Raw genomic sequence first — 22,122 nt, 5'->3', positions numbered from 1 at the left:
GGAGCAAGTTACCTCCTACTATTTCTGACCCAGCACTGTTTAAATCTCAGCTCAAGACATTTATTTAAACTGCCTTTTAACACCTGGTGGCGCTGTGACGTTTGTTTTTATGCACCGTTTTAACTCTGTTGTACGTTTATGAATTCTTGATCTTTACTGTAAATCCCTTTGGACACTGTCTGGCTGCTGTAAAGAGCTGTAGAAATAAAATGTTGACTGACTGATTGATTGAAACACCTCGTCTATTCAGGACCATCACAGCCTACTTTACTAGGTCCACATAAAACCTGGAACTTCCACGAAGCTGCGCACTGTAACTCCTCTGGATGATATTCAAAGTGTAGAGACCAGACCATATGCAAGCCTGTCCACCCACTGGGATCCTACCATCTGTAGATCTCCAAACCTCAGACAGCACACTCACTGCAATGCACAGCTTTCCAAGGTCCTTTGGAGGCAGTGGAAGACGAGCATCCTTAATCAATAGAGGGATGTTTCAGGTTCACGGGCCTCTGGCTTGAACCCCAATATTAAGTCTCAGTTGTCAAAAACTACACTGTGAGGAGGAAAATGCGTATAACTCACACCTTTTTGTGTATGTGGAAGTCACTTTGTAACACAGCGTTTCCCTGGGATGGGGGGTGGGTTTAATAACAGACAGGGACTCAGTGTAGCACATGTGCAGCCAGTGCTGTTTCTTAACATAAGGGTTCTTAAATTCCAAAAATAAGCCAGATGGATGAATAAATGTACATTTTCACTAAAGTATTCAATCAATTTTTCTAAAACACTGTGAAGACATTCCTTGGGAGATTTCCTATTCAACCCCCCCCCCCCCCCCCCCCCCCCCCCACCAAGGGCCCCCAGAATGGTTAAAAAAGTTTCAAATGCTTTTTTAATGCCAGTTGCACATATTTGTCCAAAGGACTTCAGGGTCTTTTAAATCTATTCTGGCCAATGTTTCAGTATTTCAAATGTCATGAACCAGTGAATATTAACACTAAAATAAATAAATAAAATATTCCATTTAGTGTGATGTGAAAGATAAAATTAAATTATGAGAGAAAGTTGAAGCAGATTTTTCAGTTTTGCTCATTAAATAAATAAATAAAATTTTCAAAAGAAAGAAGATGGTATTTTTCTTTACATCTGTGAAGCAACTGTGTCCCTCCTGTCATGACCGGCAGAGCTGGACAAAGCTAACACGAGCAATCAGAGATTTCTGATGTCCACCAATCCGGATCACCTCCAAACTTCAGTGGAGTCTTCCATGTCCTAACATCTACCTGTGGTGAAAATTTGGTGAGAATCTGTGAAGTAGTTTAGACGCAATCCTTCAAAGCCTATATTAAGAGAAATCTTGATCCAGAATCTGGGTCCGGATCCAGATCACTTCCAAAATTCAGTAGAGTCTTGCTTGCCCTAATATTTATTTGTGGTGGAAATTTAGTGAGAATCCATCAGTGGTGGGCACAGTTCCGCTAATCCGCTAATTATCGAAGCTAACTGTTTTGTTAGCGGATTAGCTTTGATTATTGTGATTCAGCAACAACAATCGTGTGATAGAACCGGGCATCATTCACACTGCCACCCAGTAGATGGCAGTGTTCTATGCATTTTATCCTCAGTACACTCAGTTTACCCATAATGCATTTTGGCATCTGTGTGTGTTAATATTCAAAACTTCAGAATTAGTGCATTATTTTAAATTGAAAGATATGTGTTATATTTTCACTCTGTACAAATGACAGACTTGACATTAATGTAGTTAAACTATCTGGATTAATTTGGTTTATGAATTGAAACCATAAGTCTAACATGTTTTCCTTTTCAGGACGTCTGCCTCACGGCTGGACCGCTGTATGCTCTCAATGGAAAATGACTCTTCCTACCAACAGTGGGCAGAGCGCACAAAGACTGAAGTGTTGGCTCGCTGGTTGTGTTTGTGATCGTCTTTGATTCTAATCAGAACCATTGGCGGTGCTTAAATTCAAAACCGGCTTGTCAGTAGCTGAGAGTAAACTGGAGACAATACTCAAAGTTAGCGGTTAGCGATTTGCTGTAGCTTCCCCTAACTTTTTTGGTGGTTTATCGGTTTAGTGTTTAGTTATCAAAGTTAACTTTTGGTTAGCTGTGCCCACCACTGGAATCCGTGAAGTAGCTTCGACGCACTCTTACTAACAGACAGATAAATAAATGCCGATGATTTTATTACATCCTTGGTGGACAAACAGAATTTTTTTTAAAATTATCATTGCTGAACCAGTTGGCTCAATAAACTTGGACACGAGACTTAAATTCATTCTGCAAAGATAACAGGTGAACATTTAAAGAGACAGAAAGCCCTGAAGGCTGAGGAGTAATGGCAACGCTAGCGCAGCGTGCTGGTGCAGGGTCAGCAGTTCAGGTTGAAAAGGTCACCGTTTGAAAGCCGGTCTGAGACGCAGACCGACACAATGCAGGCGCTGACCTGTAACAGAAAACCCACCTCTGGTCAAAGAGGAACAGGGCGGCTGGGTTTATTAACACGGCCGTGAGATGCCAATCACAGAACAATACCAGTCACAATGTGTTTGGCCTTCCAGTGCAGACTGGTTTGTAATGAGTCCGGGCTACCTGAGAAGCTCCGACACCAAACAAAAGACTGGAAATAAGAAATTCTTAATGCCAACTTACTGCTGATCCTTCGTCAACTTTGCCAAATGAATCCTCACCTTAGGAGGACTGACGGACTTAGACAATAGCTTAGCGCGGTACGTAGTCAACTGTTACCAAATACACCAACAAACTCGTATTCGAAGCCTCGAAACATTTGGGCTCATCTTCACTTTGACACAGTCAACCCCATGGCAATCCCACATCTCATCTTAACGGGTCGAAGGAAAAACCTAAACAGCCAATCACAGGGCTGAAACTCAATGTATTTCAGGAATGTAGGCGTGGTAAAAAGGCAACTGCTAAACTTCAGCCCAAGTTTCCAAATGGCGACTCAAAGACTCAGAACCCGATCCAGACCAAGTGGATCAATTGGGATTTCCACCCACAACCATGTACAGGGTCTACAGAGAACGGTGTGGAAATGAAAGAACACCTGAAAGGCACGAATATAACGCAAGTGGCAATAAAATATCAAGATAACTCAGCTGACCCTCGTAAAGATGGACTTTAATTCTGAAATAAACTGTGCATTTGATGTTTAGCTCCTCAGTTCAGAACCACTCAAGCCGCCCTCACAATGGCTGTTGGCGATTAGCGTCTCAGCGGGGATCGAGGCTCCGGTTGAGCGAGCGCGGCAGCCCCTCAAAAACAACCTCACACTCCCAGACAGGAACTTGGCTGACCCGAACGACCTCAGACTAATCAGCCAACAAGACCCGAGAACACAAAAGAGGTCAGGGTAATCTGCTGAGATTAAAGAGCAGATCACAAGAGACATCCAAGTTTGTGTCGGAAGCTACCTCAGAGGACAAAAGGCAGGACACGCTGAGACCGAGACGGGCGAAGGTTAGGAGACGGGCTGATTTGTTTTGCTGTAGTGACAGGTTCCAGACGCAAAAAAAAAAACAAAAAAAAAACACACCATATGTGCACTTGAGACCAAATCCTCACCGGTAAGAAGCCACACCACAAGTGCACATCCCTGGAGGACCTCTGTGTGCATGACATCATCTGTTGCATCATCTTGACTCCTCTTTCAGGGAAGCCAGACAGATTACAGAGATCAAAATCCTAAACCGGTTCACGGGTCCAAATAACCCGAGGTGTTATTAATGGGTATGTAAGTGAGTAAAATCCAACACCTGCTGGAGGTCACCGGTTCTTTCAAGTAAACTGCAGTGTGTCATCAGGACGTACGGTGACACTGGAGTGAAAACTCTTCTCGAAAAAAAAAAAAACTACCCAGAAATAAAGAAAGACTGTTTGCAAAGTAATCTGAGCGTTCTCCAGCTGAACTCAGCTCTCCGCTAATACAGCTAACACTGCTAGCCCAGCTAACACTGCTAGCTCTGCTAAAGTGACTTCTGCAGCATGACATTTAATGGAGAAGTAGCAGTCGGCGTGTATGTCTCAGTGAAGTTAGTCTCAGAGCCGCCACACAGAACCAAGTCCACGCATAACAATCACAGCATTTTATTTCGGTCTTCACTAACAGCTGTTTCATGTGTATTTATATCAGAGAGCACTTGTCAAGCCTTAGCTCAATGCTAACACACTAATGGAAATTAGCATGCTGATTGTATTAATTGATCTTAAATAATCCATTTTACTTCACCTGCTTACACACACGGTTTGTCACATTAGCATGTTTAATGCCATGCTAATTTCATTAACGTGTTAGCACGCTAATGGAAATTAGCACAGCGATTGTGTTGATTGATCTGAAGTCAAACATTTCACTTCACTGCTTAACACACAATGAGGTTTGTCACATTAGCGTGTTTCATGCCGTGCTATGTTAACATGCTAATGTAAATTAGCACAGCGATTGTGTTGATTGATCTTAGTCAAACATTTTACTTCACCTGCTTAACCACACATGGTTTGTCACATTAGCATGTTTAATGCCATGCTAATTTCCATTAGCATGTTAGCACAGCGATTGTGTTGATTGATCTTAAGTCAAACATTTTACTTCAGCTGCTTAACACACAATGAGGTTTGTCACGTTAACGTGTTAATGCTGTGCTATGCTAACACGCTAATGTAAATTAGCACGGCGATTGTACTGATTGATCTTAAGTCATCCAGGCTTTTCCTAGACTCTGTGGAACAGAACTACTGCTGCAGCGTTCCAACTCACTCAGCTGCTGCTAGAACAGCCTGCACCATGGCAACAAGCTACAGGAACCCGAGAGGTTCAAACTCAGCTGGCACCCCGCAGGCACTTTAATCAACCACAGGAAATGACTGTACCGGTGCCATGTGGGAGTGTTCTGACGGCATCATAAAACGTGGCCTTGTCTCTCGACTCTGGAGCTCTCAGACGGGACAGCCTGTGCGCGTCCTGCTCCTCCACCGCTGCACAAAACAGACAAAACGACCACCATACTTCCTGTTTTGTTTGAATTGCAGCCGTTCTAAAGATAAAGAACAGATTTTTAGCTGGAGGGAAAAAAAGGCGCCAGAATCCAACAGCTAGTGGACTCAGATGTTCGGGCTCCAGCGCTGGAGGTGCGATGGATACAAAGACAAAGGTTTTATGATGGTCTGAGGGAGAGCAGAGTGAAAGAGCCGTCAACAGACAGCTCATGTCAACTTCCATAAACCATGTCGTCCAGGCCTCCGTCCACAGACAAAAACACAGAGAGAGGCCACGGTTTACAACGCCGTTAGGTGCTGGATCTAAACCCCCGCAAGCTGCTTCCACCTTCACGTCTTTGTGTTCTACCTGCACAAGCAGGTAAGACTTCTGAGGAATCAGGAAACCATCTCAGTCCAATTCCCCTGATTTGTACGGAGGGTGGGGGGTGGGTGGGGGGTGGTGCTCGCTGAGGCCGGCGTTTTCTTCAAAGGAACATCCGTGTGGCCCGGAGTCCGATAGTTTAGGACTTCCTTCCTGATGGCCACACAAAACAATACCTATGACGAGCCACCTATCGCGACAATACCTATGACGAGCCACCTATCGCGACACAATACCTATGACGAGCCACCTATCGCGACGCAATACCTATGACAATCCACCTATCACAACGCAATAGCTATCGCGACACAATACCTATGACAAGCCACCTATCACGATGCAATACCTATCACGACAATACCTGTGACGACCTATGGCGACGCAATACCTATAACGATCCACCTATCACAACACAATACTTATCGCGACAATACCTATGACAATCCGCCTATCACAACACAATACCTGTGACAATCCACCTATCACGACGCAATACCTATGACAATACACCTATCGCGACAATACCTGTGACGATACACCTATCACGATGCAATACCTATGACGATCCACCTATCGCGACAATACCTATGACGATCCACCTATCACGACACAATACCTACTGCGACAATATCTATGACGAGCCACCTATCACGATGCAATACCTATTGCGACAATACCTGTGACAATCCACCTATCGCAACACAATACCTATGACAAGCCACCTATCACGACGCAATACCTATGACAATCCACCTATCACAACGCAATACCTATTGTGACACAATACCTATGAAGATCCACCTATCATGACGCAATACCTATGACAATCCACCTATCACGACACAATACCTTTGTAATACCTATGACAAGCCACCTATCACGATGCAATACCTATCACGACACAATACCTGTGACGACCTATGGCGACGCAATACCTATAATGATCCACCTATCACAACGCAATACTTATCGCGACAATACCTATGATAATCTGCCTATCACAACACAATACCTATCGTGACAATACCTGTGACAATCCCCCTATCACGACGCAATACCATGACAATCCACCTATCACGACAATACCTGTGATGATCCACCTATCACGACGCAATACCTATGACGATCCACCTATCGCGACAATACCTATGACGATCCACCTATCGCGACGCAATAGCTATGACGATCCACCTATCGCGACGCAATACCTATGACCATCCACCTATCACGACGCAATGCCTATGACGATCCACCTATCGCGACGCAATGCCTATGACGATCCACCTATCGCAACGCAATACCTATGACGATCCACCTATCGCGACGCAATACCTATGACGAGCCACCTATCGCGACAATACCTATGACAAGCCACCTATCGCGACGCAATACCTATGACGAGCCACCTATCACAACGCAATACCTATCGCGACAATACCTATCACGACACAATACCTATTGCGATAATACCTATGACAAGCCACCTATCACGATGCAATACCTATCACGACAATACCTGTGATGACCTATGGCGACGCAATACCTATAACGATCCACCTATCACAACACAATACTTATCGCGACAATACCTATGACAATCCGCCTATCACAACACAATACCTATAGTGACACAATACCTGTGACAATCCACCTATCACGACGCAATACCTATGACAATACACCTATCGCGACAATACCTGTGACGATACACCTATCACGACGCAATACCTATGACGATACACCTATCACGACGAATACCTATGACGATCCACCTATCACGACACAATACCTACTGCGACAATACCTATGATGAGCCACCTATCACGTTGCAATACCTATCCCGACAATACCTGTGACAATCCACCTATCGCAACACAATACCTATGACAAGCCACCTATCACGACACAATACCTATGACAATCCACCTATCACAACGCAATACCTATTGTGACACAATACCTATGAAGATCCACCTATCATGACGCAATACCTATGACAATCCACCTATCACGACACAATACCTATTGTGATAATGCCTATCATGACACAATACCTATTGCGATAATACCTATGACAAGCCACCTATCACGATGCAATACCTATCACGACACAATACCTGTGACAACCTATGGTGACGCAATACCTATAACGATCCACCTATCACAACGCAATACTTATCGCGACAATACCTATGACAATCTGCCTATCACAACACAATACCATGACAATCCACCTATCGCGACAATACCTGTGATGATCCACTTATCACGACGCAATACCTATGATGATCCACCTATCGCGACAATACCTATGACGATCCACCTATCGCGACACAATACCTATTGCGACAATACCTATGACGAGCCACCTATCATGATGCAATACCTATCGCGACAATACCTGTGACAATCCACCTATCGCAACACAATACCTATGACGATCCACCTATCGCGACGCAATACCTATGACAATCTACCTAGCGCGACGCAATACATATCGCGACAATACCTATGACAAGCCACCTATCACAACGCAATACCTATCACAACACAATACCTATGGCGATGCACCTATCACGACACAATACCTATCGCGACAATACCTATGACAAGCCACCTATCACAATGCAATACCTATCGCAACACAATACCTATGACAATCCACCTATCACGACAATACCTATGACAAGCCACCTATCAACGCAATACCTATCGCAACACAATACCTATGGCGATGCACCTATCACGACACAATACCTATCGTGATAATACCTATGACGAGCCACCTATCACGATGCAATACCTATCACTACACACATACCTGTGACGATCCACCTATTGTGACACAATACCTATCACAACACAATACCACAATACCATACACATACTGCAGGATTGCACTGAGTGTTTCTTTCTCTTTTTGCTCTGTATGCACCACTCTGCATTTAATCATTAGTGATTGATCTCTGCTCCCCTCCACAGCATGTCTTTTTCCTGGTTCTCTCCCTCAGCCCCAACCAGTCCCAGCAGAAGACTGCCCCTCCCTGAGCCTGGTTCTGCTGGAGGTTTCTTCCTGTTAAAAGGGAGTTTTTCCTTCCCACTGTAGCCAAGTGCTTGCTCACAGGGGCTCGTTTTGACCATTGGGGTTTTTCCGTAATTATTGTATGGCCTTGCCTTACAATATAAAGCGCCTTGGGGCAACTGTTTGTTGTGATTTGGCGCTATATAAATAATATTGATTTGATTTGATATATCATGGTTTGATACATAATGACATCACTCTTAACACTAATTATGTAGAAACTAATCTGTTCAATTTAAAGAAACAAATTATTCCGAAACATAAATTGTATTCCCCGTTTGTTATCAGGTTCTTATTTGTATATTGTATATATGGTTTATGATTCTTCTGCAAGAGGTCATCACTTCACCCAAGCAGCAGTCAAGTGACACTAATAATTAGAAGAATAAAAAGTGATTTGATACAAGCCCCCACAGTATGATTATCACAATACCAGATGTATCACTTCACCTCTAGTTAATATCTGCAGATCTGTAAAAAAAAAAAAAAAAAAAGGTTTGAAGGAAATAAACAAAATAAGAATCCACAGATTTATGTACCTTGTTTTTGAAGTAAACCTCAATGGGCAAAATGAATCCTGCGTATCCAGACTCCTCCACTTTGTACGGTGGATCCTTGATCACTGGAAATAAAGAAAAAGAAAAGAAAAAAAAAATCACAACACACTTTACTTACAACAAGAAAAATTAAGAAGAAGAAGAAAAAGATTCGCCCAGGAACAGAGACAGGTAGTGTGACTGGGAATCGAACCCAGGTCTAAATACTGCTAACCCACTGAGCTTCTTCCTCTGCATTACAATTCAGGATGGGAATCAAGATCTGGGTCTGCTGGAGAATCTGTTCCATAGTGGAATCACACACACGTCAGATATCATCAATTCCTCTGATCAATGCGGCCTTGTTTTTTCGCACTGCTCCGTGTTGTGACCTCACATGTCAATGTTCACATTTAACGTTGTAACTCTGCGTTTAGCAACCCGGGACATGCTGAAAACTGCTGTCGGCCATCGTTTTTCCTCACGCAAAAACCTGATCAGGAATCAGACTGATGGGCAGAATCAATGAGGATATTGATGGATGAATCTCATTGGTTCCCGCCTCTAATTCAAACAAGGCCATCGTTTAATTATAGTTCAAACAGGAACAGCCTTTATGAAGGTCGGTGCAAACCTCAGCCAGGAACCAAGAACGGCCAAGTCGTCACAGAAACAAGTTTTCTGTCACAGTTTTTTGGCTCCAAAACGTGTCTGCAGCACCACGGCGCCTTTAATGATGATCTCTGGAGGTCTCGTTAAGGCCGAGCGCCATGACTAACGTCTGTCCTGACGTCCTGATACAAAGCGAGCCAAAGGTGCGAGCTTAACGAGGCCAAAGCTCCGCCCAGAAAGGCTGTTAAGAACAAACAATACTCAGGTGATCTTCCCTGGAGACGCGTGTTTGTTAGCTTCGTTCCCAGGGGACGGCACATGAACTCCGCCAATTAAGTCCTCAACAACTTTACTGAAAGATCAGCGAGAAGCAAAAGCTTTAGATGTTCCTCAGCAGATAATTTCAACCCAGCTTGACTGCTTAGAGGTGCAATTTATTTTAATATTATTTGCGCTCGACGAATGAGCTCACCGGTCTCGAAGCCAACCTTCAGACACCCTGGAGCTCCTGATCCAAGAGTTTAACACAGATTTTTGCATGAAGGTCCAAATCTTTCAGGTCCTGGTGCTTCCTGTCTTACTGTGCGGTCGTGAGACGTGGACAGTAAGCACTGATCCAACGTGAGGATCATGTTGTACAAAATGAAGGGAACCATCTTTCTAAAACGGAACCTCAGCAAAGTCATTTTAAAATTTGGGGTATAAAATGAGTTTTAATTTTAACTGCAATATGCCAAGATTTCAGTCATTAAGTGATGTACTGGTGACTGGAAGACAAAACCATATTGTTAAAGTTTAATGTGCAAAACTTGGCTGTATGGGGAATTCAGGGTACATTTATTGCATATTATCAACCAGACCGCCTTCTTCATAATATTCCACTCATGTATTTAAATACAGACACTTTCACCTCATTTCAATGCAAATGCAGTTGTCATAAATCTCACTCACACAATGACCAGAACAAAAACTTCAAGACACAACCGTGTTGCTGCGACAATCACGACATATACACGCTTAAACGCACACGTTTGTGCTCAGCTGTCAAATACTGCAACAACCAACCATTCAGACTGCGCATCTGATGCAACGCTCATTTTTTAGCCGAGGCCAAAATATGACCATCGGGTTTTGCAAAGACTTTGCGTCCATCCGTCCACCCGTCCGTCTGTCTGTCTGTGCTCAGCAAACGTGGCTGATTGTCTGACTTTGAAAGGAAAAGATGGCGCCCGTGTTGGCAGGCCGTGTGCCTCGCTCTCCTACTGGTTTGTTTGCTTTTGCTTGGTCACGTCTATGGAGATGTGTCTGCTCTGCTGGTTTATGATCGCCAAACTCTTTTCAAAATTAAAGCTTCACCTGAGACTTTAATGTCGTCTGATGGTTCATTTTGTTCAGCGAACACTTCCTCCTGTGCTGGTGGACGTTCCTCACCACCTACGCCCACTGCCCGGTGTCTTTCCCCGAAGGGGGCGTGGTCAGAGGCAATACTCCACCGATGTTCGGGACAATGGCACGGACCATCTACACTCTGCTCCCCCAAAGAAATCATATTAGAAGACGGGGAAAACGCGCCGCTGCACTCGTCAGACTTACGGCTCACGTTTGAGCCTTTTCAGCTGATTCTCGCCTTGCATTTGGACTTTCTGCCCAGCGTTTGACTTGGCGGTGGATCCACTCTATTTTCCCGGAGTCGTCACCCTGCACGTACCGCTGGCTGGACCGTCTGCTCCCGCTTTGCTATCAACTTTAGGCCGCGCCCACACCACGATGTTCACCACAGCAACCTCCACCAGCTGAAACACACTCAGAGCAAAACCTCTGATGATGAGTTTCTGTCTGTCTTTAACTCCACACGCACAGAGATCTTGGACCCTGCCGCTCCTCTTAGGGGCTCTAAACCACGCTCACAGCCATGGTTAAATAAGTCAACATGCACACTCAGACACGCATGTAGATGTGCTGAGAGAAATGGAAAAAAAAAAAATCATCTTATTGTATGTGTGTTTATCAGAAAGCTGTCAAAGGCAACCTGTTTCTTGACTTTAGTCAGAAATAACAGCCATAAGCCTCAGGTCCTGTCCAGTGTCTTGGACTCTCTTACTAATCCCAGTGATGTCACCCCTCTTGTGCCAACGTCTACACACATTTTTTAAATCACACAAGTGCCAGGCCTTGGACCAGCTCATTCAGGTGTTGGTCCTTCACAGACTCTGATTTTTCTCGACTCTGCTGCCCTCGATCAGTTCAAGCCTTTGTCCTTCTCCCAACTTTCTGACGTAGTCAGTCATCTGCGTCCTACAAATTGCTCTTTGGACATCATTCCTCCTCGTCTCCTCTGAGAAGTTTTTGATTCAGTGGGAGCCACTGTTGTGTTGCTGGTTAACACCAGTCTTACCTCTGGCTGTGTGCCTTTAGCTTTTAAACGTGCTGTGGTAAAACCTTTCATTAAAAAGAAAAATGGCGATCCTTCCGTCCTGTCTAATTTTAGGCCTGTATCTCAACTCCCCTTTTTATCTAAGGAGTTGGAGAGAGAGCGGTCTACATCCAGCTGCAGTCCGTTTTAGTCCAGCATGACATTTATGAGAAGTTTCAGTGTGGCTTCAAACCCAGACATAGCACTGAAACTGCTCTACTGAGAGTTTTTAAAGATATGATTTTAGCTGCTGACTCAGGTAGTCCTGCCATCCTGATGCTTTTAGACTTGTCGGCTGCCTTTGACACAGTGGACCACGTGATTCTACTGCTTCGTCTTGAGTAGTGCGTGGACATTACAGGCTCTGATCTCACCTGGTTCAGTTCTTACCTCACAGAGCGGAGCTTTACTGTGCAGCTGGGTCACTTTTCTTCAGATGTGGCCCCACTGACCTGTGGAGTCCCCCAAGGCTCCATTCTAGCTCTTATTCTTTTCCTTTTGTACATGTTGCCTCTTGGTGGTATTGTTGGAGTGAGGTCGACTCTTGGATGAGTGCTAACCTATTAAATCTTAAGGAATCCAAGAAGGAGGTTATCCTTGTTTGGGGGGTGCACTTCCACAGCCTGCTCTGTTGATGTCCTGGGTCCTCTGGGTTCCAACATTCACACTCCTGTGTGAGGAACCTTGGGGTGATTTTTGACAGCCATTTTAAATTTGATAAGCAGGTCAGTGCTGTTGTTAGAACAAGTTTCTTCCAACTCAGTCTCTGAGCCACGTCCAAGCCATATTTCTCTAGGACTGACCTTGAGAAGGTTATCCATGCCTTCATCATAAGTAGACCAGATTATTGTAACTCTCTGTACGTTGGCTTGGATCAGTCTTCTCTAAACCACCTCCAGCTTGTTCAGAATGCTGCTGCTCATCATCAAGTGTCAAAGCCGACCCACAAAGACAAAGGAAACCCCAAACATCAAGTGTCAAAGCCGACCCACAAAGACAAAGGAAACCCCAAACATCAAGCGTCAAATCCGACCCACAAATACAAAGAAAACCCCAAACATCAAGCGTCAAAGCCGACCCACAAAGACAAAGGAAACCCCAAACATCAAGCGTCAAATCCGACCCACAAATACAAAGAAAACCCCAAACATCAAGCGTCAAATCTGACCCACAAATACAAAGAAAACCCCAAACATCAAGTGTCAAAGCCGACCCACAAAGACAAAGGAAACCCCAAACATCAAGCGTCAAATCCGACCCACAAATACAAAGAAAACCCCAAACATCAAGCGTCAAATCTGACCCACAAATACAAAGAAAACCCCAAACATCAAGCGTCAAAGCCGACCCACTGACAAAGGAAACCCCAAACATCAACTGTCAAAGCCAACCCACAAAGACAAAGGAAACCCCAAACATCAACTGTCAAAGCCAACCCACAAAGACAAAGGAAACCCCAAACATCAACTGTCAATCCCTACCCACAAAGACAAAGGAAACCCCAAACATCAACTGTCAAAGCTGACCCACAAAGACAAAGGAAACCCCAAACATCAACTGTCAAAGCCGACCCACAAACACAAAGAAAACCCCAAACATCAAGTGTCAAACCCGACCCACAAAGACAAAGGAAATCCCAAACATCAACTGTCAATCCCTACCCACAAACACAAAAGAAACCCCAAACATCAACTGTCAAAGCCAACCCACAAACCCAAAGGAAACCCCAAACATCAACTGTCAATCCCTACCCACAAACCCAAAGGAAACCCCAAACATCAACTATCAAATCCGACCCACGAAGACAAAGGAAACCCCAAACATCAACTGTCAATCCCTACCCACAAACACAAAAGAAACCCCAAACATCAACTGTCAAAGCCAACCCACAAACCCAAAGGAAACCCCAAACATCAACTGTCAAAGCCAACCCACAAACCCAAAGGAAACCCCAAACATCAACTGTCAATCCCTACCCACAAACACAAAAGAAACCCCAAACATCAACTGTCAATCCCTACCCACAAACCCAAAGGAAACCCCAAACATCAACTATCAAATCCGACCCACGAAGACAAAGGAAACCCCAAACATCAACTGTCAATCCCTACCCACAAACCCAAAGGAAACCCCAAACATCAACTATCAAACCTGATCCACAAAGACAAAGGAAACACAAAAGGTTTACCCACTCAGTCCTAAGCAGAAATGCAAATTATAATCACAGAGGTAAACTGTCAAAGTGTTCCTTTACATAGTTTCCAGTAATATTCATTTCATGGATGTTGGCAGTATTCTCAGTAAGTCCAGCTCTAACTCAGCTGCTGTACATACACCTACTATTTTTTTGTTTGTTTGTTTGTTTTTTAAGAGCGATCCATCCCTTCTGGAAAACAGATGACTGATGGCTATAAAAAGGATGGCCTGGGTAAAGGGAAGGACCCGTCCAAACCCAGTACCTCTCAGTCAGAGATAAGTGTGTAAGTGGGTCAGATCGAGTTACACAGCTGAAACTCTTTATTCACTCGGCGTCTTTACGTAAACCCAAGATGAGCCAGAGAAGGCAAACTCATACTCACACTGGGTACACAGTAAACTCACCAGTGTAAAACTAACACTGACAGTGTTAAATTAACACTGGTGATTTTATTGGGCACATCTGCCCGTTTACTTTTATCATTTGTGTGGATAGACATGAGGTCGTGCAGAAATGTTTTTCACACTTTGAACATATACACGTTACAGTAAACTAAAACTTAGTTCCATGTCCGTGTCCGTACTTAACTCCAACATAAACACTTCACAATTTGGATTCTTTAAACCACATTCTGAGAAAAATCTGAAATAAACTAACTTGGGATACACATGAGCACCAGTTTCAGTTTTGAAATCTCATGCGGTAATTTATGGAAAATAAATAAAAACAAAGAGAAAACTGATAATGTGTGTCAGGTTTCATAACTAAGCAGAACGACTCATTTTATAGCTTCAAAACTGTTATTTTTTTATTTATTTTTTTTTAAGGCAGGCATGATGCCATGGATCATATTCACTGACTATAAGTACTGGACTGGACATCAGTGTCCTTAACACTTTTACAGAGCAAACTGGGCTCAACAAGAACCATCTTTAAGACTCTTCTAGACCAATATACTGTCGGAGTCCCCAAGCTGGTACAGGGATTCTGGAGACCCCTTTCTTGGGATTCCACATGGTACAGCAGCAAGCACCTGTTTCCAGGCCCATAACTGACTAGACCTGGTTAAGCACAGCCTGCAGAAGCAACATGAAGCCACTCCCTGTGAACTCGGTACCTGTAAAGACAGACAGAAGGGACGGCCGTGATGCCGTTCTCACGTCACTGGACAACATCAACAGTGCAGCTCTTCCTGTGTTCTGGAGTTTGATTTTTGGGATTGACATATTTACCTGTGTGTTGGTCGACAGAAAGGTAGTGATGCTCCTAAAACAATTTTACTTTTGACAAAAAGTCGTTCCAAGGCTAGTTTTACTTCACAACTGGACATCTTTACTAAGTTTCTTCAGAGGATCCTCATACTGTCAAACTTTGATGTTTTGGCTAATTATTTCCAACCAGCTGTCAAGAATTTGTTTGTGATGTTTGACAGCTGTTTGAGGTTCGATCAATGGATAAACTCTGAAAACTTCCAGAAGTGAGCATATTACTCCTGCACGTTCCTCACTCCACTGGCTTCCAGTTCTTGCATCACCCTACTTGTCTGAAATTTTAAGTCTCCTCATGTACAGTACAGATCATCTGGTCAACCGGACTGAGATGTTCGGAGGTCAAAATACAGACTCTGGGGTGATGGTGTTTTTGGGGTAGCTGAACCCAGACTGTGGAGCAAGTTACCTCCTACTATTTCTGACCCAGCACTGTTTAAATCTCAGCTCAAGACATTTATTTAAACTGCCTTTTAACACCTGGTGGCGCTGTGACGTTTTGTTTTTATGCACCGTTTTAACTCTGTTGTACGTTTATGAATTCTTGATCTTTACTGTAAATCCCTTTGGACACTGTCTGGCTGCTGTAAAGAGCTGTAGAAATAAAATGTTGACTGACTGATTGATTGAAACACCTCGTCTATTCAGGACCATCACAGCCTACTTTACTAGGTCCACATAAAACCTGGAACTTCCACGAAGCTGCGCACTGTAACTCCTCTGGATGATATTCAAAGTGTAGAGACCAGACCATATGCAAGCCTGTCCACCCACTGGGATCCTACCATCTGTAGATCTCCAAACCTCAGACAGCACACTCACTGCAATGCACAGCTTTCCAAGGTCCTTTGGAGGCAGTGGAAGACGAGCATCCTTAATCAATAGAGGGATGTTTCAGGTTCACGGGCCTCTGGCTTGAACCCCAATATTAAGTCTCAGTTGTCAAAAACTACACTGTGAGGAGGAAAAATGCGTATAACTCACACCTTTTTGTGTATGTGGAAGTCACTTTGTAACACAGCGTTTCCCTGGGATGGGGGGTGGGTTTAATAACAGACAGGGACTCAGTGTAGCACATGTGCAGCCAGTGCTGTTTCTTAACATAAGGGTTCTTAAATTCCAAAAATAAGCCAGATGGATGAATAAATGTACATTTTCACTAAAGTATTCAATCAATTTTTCTAAAACACTGTGAAGACATTCCTTGGGAGATTTCCTATTCAACCCCCCCCCCCCCCCCCCCCCCCCCCCCCACCAAGGGCCCCCAGAATGGTTAAAAAAGTTTCAAATGCTTTTTTAATGCCAGTTGCACATATTTGTCCAAAGGACTTCAGGGTCTTTTAAATCTATTCTGGCCAATGTTTCAGTATTTCAAATGTCATGAACCAGTGAATATTAACACTAAAATAAATAAATAAAAATATTCCATTTAGTGTGATGTGAAAGATAAAATTAAATTATGAGAGAAAGTTGAAGCAGATTTTTCAGTTTTGCTCATTAAATAAATAAATAAAATTTTCAAAAGAAAGAAGATGGTATTTTTCTTTACATCTGTGAAGCAACTGTGTCCCTCCTGTCATGACCGGCAGAGCTGGACAAAGCTAACACGAGCAATCAGAGATTTCTGATGTCCACCAATCCGGATCACCTCCAAACTTCAGTGGAGTCTTCCATGTCCTAACATCTACCTGTGGTGAAAATTTGGTGAGAATCTGTGAAGTAGTTTAGACGCAATCCTTCAAAGCCTATATTAAGAGAAATCTTGATCCAGAATCTGGGTCCGGATCCAGATCACTTCCAAAATTCAGTAGAGTCTTGCTTGCCCTAATATTTATTTGTGGTGGAAATTTAGTGAGAATCCATCAGTGGTGGGCACAGTTCCGCTAATCCGCTAATTATCGAAGCTAACTGTTTTGTTAGCGGATTAGCTTTGATTATTGTGATTCAGCAACAACAATCGTGTGATAGAACCGGGCATCATTCACACTGCCACCCAGTAGATGGCAGTGTTCTATGCATTTTATCCTCAGTACACTCAGTTTACCCATAATGCATTTTGGCATCTGTGTGTGTTAATATTCAAAACTTCAGAATTAGTGCATTATTTTAAAATTGAAAGATATGTGTTATATTTTCACTCTGTACAAATGACAGACTTGACATTAATGTAGTTAAACTATCTGGATTAATTTGGTTTATGAATTGAAACCATAAGTCTAACATGTTTTCCTTTTCAGGACGTCTGCCTCACGGCTGGACCGCTGTATGCTCTCAATGGAAAATGACTCTTCCTACCAACAGTGGGCAGAGCGCACAAAGACTGAAGTGTTGGCTCGCTGGTTGTGTTTGTGATCGTCTTTGATTCTAATCAGAACCATTGGCGGTGCTTAAATTCAAAACCGGCTTGTCAGTAGCTGAGAGTAAACTGGAGACAATACTCAAAGTTAGCGGTTAGCGATTTGCTGTAGCTTCCCCTAACTTTTTTTGGTGGTTTATCGGTTTAGTGTTTAGTTATCAAAGTTAACTTTTGGTTAGCTGTGCCCACCACTGGAATCCGTGAAGTAGCTTCGACGCACTCTTACTAACAGACAGATAAATAAATGCCGATGATTTTATTACATCCTTGGCGGACAAACAGAATTTTTTTTTAAAATTATCATTGCTGAACCAGTTGGCTCAATAAACTTGGACACGAGACTTAAATTCATTCTGCAAAGATAACAGGTGAACATTTAAAGAGACAGAAAGCCCTGAAGGCTGAGGAGTAATGGCAACGCTAGCGCAGCGTGCTGGTGCAGGGTCAGCAGTTCAGGTTGAAAAGGTCACCGTTTGAAAGCCGGTCTGAGACGCAGACCGACACAATGCAGGCGCTGACCTGTAACAGAAAACCCACCTCTGGTCAAAGAGGAACAGGGCGGCTGGGTTTATTAACACGGCCGTGAGATGCCAATCACAGAACAATACCAGTCACAATGTGTTTGGCCTTCCAGTGCAGACTGGTTTGTAATGAGTCCGGGCTACCTGAGAAGCTCCGACACCAAACAAAAGACTGGAAATAAGAAATTCTTAATGCCAACTTACTGCTGATCCTTCGTCAACTTTGCCAAATGAATCCTCACCTTAGGAGGACTGACGGACTTAGACAATAGCTTAGCGCGGTACGTAGTCAACTGTTACCAAATACACCAACAAACTCGTATTCGAAGCCTCGAAACATTTGGGCTCATCTTCACTTTGACACAGTCAACCCCATGGCAATCCCACATCTCATCTTAACGGGTCGAAGGAAAAACCTAAACAGCCAATCACAGGGCTGAAACTCAATGTATTTCAGGAATGTAGGCGTGGTAAAAAGGCAACTGCTAAACTTCAGCCCAAGTTTCCAAATGGCGACTCAAAGACTCAGAACCCGATCCAGACCAAGTGGATCAATTGGGATTTCCACCCACAACCATGTACAGGGTCTACAGAGAACGGTGTGGAAATGAAAGAACACCTGAAAGGCACGAATATAACGCAAGTGGCAATAAAATATCAAGATAACTCAGCTGACCCTCGTAAAGATGGACTTTAATTCTGAAATAAACTGTGCATTTGATGTTTAGCTCCTCAGTTCAGAACCACTCAAGCCGCCCTCACAATGGCTGTTGGCGATTAGCGTCTCAGCGGGGATCGAGGCTCCGGTTGAGCGAGCGCGGCAGCCCCTCAAAAACAACCTCACACTCCCAGACAGGAACTTGGCTGACCCGAACGACCTCAGACTAATCAGCCAACAAGACCCGAGAACACAAAAGAGGTCAAGGGTAATCTGCTGAGATTAAAGAGCAGATCACAAGAGACATCCAAGTTTGTGTCGGAAGCTACCTCAGAGGACAAAAGGCAGGACACGCTGAGACCGAGACGGGCGAAGGTTAGGAGACGGGCTGATTTGTTTTGCTGTAGTGACAGGTTCCAGACGCAAAAAAAAACAAAAAAAAAACACACCATATGTGCACTTGAGACCAAATCCTCACCGGTAAGAAGCCACACCACAAGTGCACATCCCTGGAGGACCTCTGTGTGCATGACATCATCTGTTGCATCATCTTGACTCCTCTTTCAGGGAAGCCAGACAGATTACAGAGATCAAAATCCTAAACCGGTTCACGGGTCCAAATAACCCGAGGTGTTATTAATGGGTATGTAAGTGAGTAAAATCCAACACCTGCTGGAGGTCACCGGTTCTTTCAAGTAAAACTGCAGTGTGTCATCAGGACGTACGGTGACACTGGAGTGAAAAACTCTTCTCGAAAAAAAAAAAACTACCCAGAAATAAAGAAAGACTGTTTGCAAAGTAATCTGAGCGTTCTCCAGCTGAACTCAGCTCTCCGCTAATACAGCTAACACTGCTAGCCCAGCTAACACTGCTAGCTCTGCTAAAGTGACTTCTGCAGCATGACATTTAATGGAGAAGTAGCAGTCGGCGTGTATGTCTCAGTGAAGTTAGTCTCAGAGCCGCCACACAGAACCAAGTCCACGCATAACAATCACAGCATTTTATTTCGGTCTTCACTAACAGCTGTTTCATGTGTATTTATATCAGAGAGCACTTGTCAAGCCTTAGCTCAATGCTAACACACTAATGGAAATTAGCATGCTGATTGTATTAATTGATCTTAAATAATCCATTTTACTTCACCTGCTTAACACACACGGTTTGTCACATTAGCATGTTTAATGCCATGCTAATTTCCATTAACGTGTTAGCACGCTAATGGAAATTAGCACAGCGATTGTGTTGATTGATCTGAAGTCAAACATTTCACTTCACCTGCTTAACACACAATGAGGTTTGTCACATTAGCGTGTTTCATGCCGTGCTATGTTAACATGCTAATGTAAATTAGCACAGCGATTGTGTTGATTGATCTTAAGTCAAACATTTTACTTCACCTGCTTAACACACATGGTTTGTCACATTAGCATGTTTAATGCCATGCTAATTTCCATTAGCATGTTAGCACAGCGATTGTGTTGATTGATCTTAAGTCAAACATTTTACTTCAGCTGCTTAACACACAATGAGGTTTGTCACGTTAACGTGTTTAATGCTGTGCTATGCTAACACGCTAATGTAAATTAGCACGGCGATTGTACTGATTGATCTTAAGTCATCCAGGCTTTTCCTAGACTCTGTGGAACAGAACTACTGCTGCAGCGTTCCAACTCACTCAGCTGCTGCTAGAACAGCCTGCACCATGGCAACAAGCTACAGGAACCCGAGAGGTTCAAACTCAGCTGGCACCCCGCAGGCACTTTAATCAACCACAGGAAATGACTGTACCGGTGCCCATGTGGGAGTGTTCTGAGCGCATCATAAAACGTGGCCTTGTCTCTCGACTCTGGAGCTCTCAGACGGGACAGCCTGTGCGCGTCCTGCTCCTCCACCGCTGCACAAAACAGACAAAACGACCACCATACTTCCTGTTTTGTTTGAATTTGCAGCCGTTCTAAAGATAAAGAACAGATTTTTAGCTGGAGGGAAAAAAAGGCGCCAGAATCCAACAGCTAGTGGACTCAGATGTTCGGGCTCCAGCGCTGGAGGTGCGATGGATACAAAGACAAAGGTTTTATGATGGTCTGAGGGAGAGCAGAGTGAAAGAGCCGTCAACAGACAGCTCATGTCAACTTCCATAAACCATGTCGTCCAGCCTCCGTCCACAGACAAAAACACAGAGAGAGGCCAACGGTTTACAACGCCGTTAGGTGCTGGATCTAAACCCCCGCAAGCTGCTTCCACCTTCACGTCTTTGTGTTCCACCTGCACAAGCAGGTAAGACTTCTGAGGAATCAGGAAACCATCTCAGTCCAATTCCCCTGATTTGTACGGAGGGTGGGGGGTGGGTGGGGGGTGGTGCTCGCTGAGGCCGGCGTTTTCTTCAAAGGAACATCCGTGTGGCCCGGAGTCCGATAGTTTAGGACTTCCTTCCTGATGGCCACACAAAGTCTGTGCGTCAGTGTTGGAAACATCGGTGGCATTTTGTTTCAAAAAACACTGAATGCTCTGAAAACGCACAGATTCAGATGGCGTTTGTCATCTGGAGTTACTCAAGTTATCACAGGTAGGTTTGCAGCTACTCAAAACCAGCCTGGAATCCCGCCCCGTGTGCAGTGGTGACATCACGATGCAGCATTCCTCAAACTAAGGCATGACTTTGGTTCCTGGATGGCAGCTCTGGGGGCAGAGACTCAGGGGCATCCCGAGCTCCCCTCTCTCAGAGGTAGGCCATATACCAACATCTCCGTGACCGTAACACCTGAGCGCAGGCTCGATCATACCCACAGAAACCGGGTGTGGCCAAAATGTTGTAGCTGATGTTCCCTCGCAATCTGAGTGCTACGTATCCCGAAATATCACTCAATTGAAGCAAAGTCATACCCAAGGATCCTTGTACCAAAAATATCCAGTTGTCCCCAAAGGTCACTGGTTTGCATGGAAGTTCTAATTAGGAAACACCAGGACTTTAAAGACCTGAACTTACAAAGGTCCCAGGGGTCTCTGATGAGGTAAGTCGATGTCTCCATACATCTAGAGACACACTCGTTACAGCACAGTGTTAAGAACTTCTTG

General features: G+C 44.0%; 1 protein-coding gene across 1 annotated transcript in view; it reads right to left on the bottom strand.

The window, feature by feature from the left end:
* mllt3 (MLLT3 super elongation complex subunit) overlaps nt 1-22,122 on the bottom strand; it is an 87,399-nt gene that overhangs the window by 46,670 nt on the left and 18,607 nt on the right. The window contains exon 3 of the mRNA XM_034164870.1: nt 9,026-9,108. Coding sequence (XP_034020761.1) covers nt 9,026-9,108 — 83 coding nt within the window. The remainder of the gene's footprint in view (nt 1-9,025; nt 9,109-22,122) is intronic.

Source organism: Thalassophryne amazonica, chromosome 23, assembly GCF_902500255.1.
Source record: "Thalassophryne amazonica chromosome 23, fThaAma1.1, whole genome shotgun sequence".
Lineage (NCBI taxonomy): Eukaryota > Metazoa > Chordata > Actinopteri > Batrachoidiformes > Batrachoididae > Thalassophryne > Thalassophryne amazonica.
Note: the sequence above shows the minus strand (reverse complement) of the source record. Positions and strands in the feature narration are given on the sequence as shown.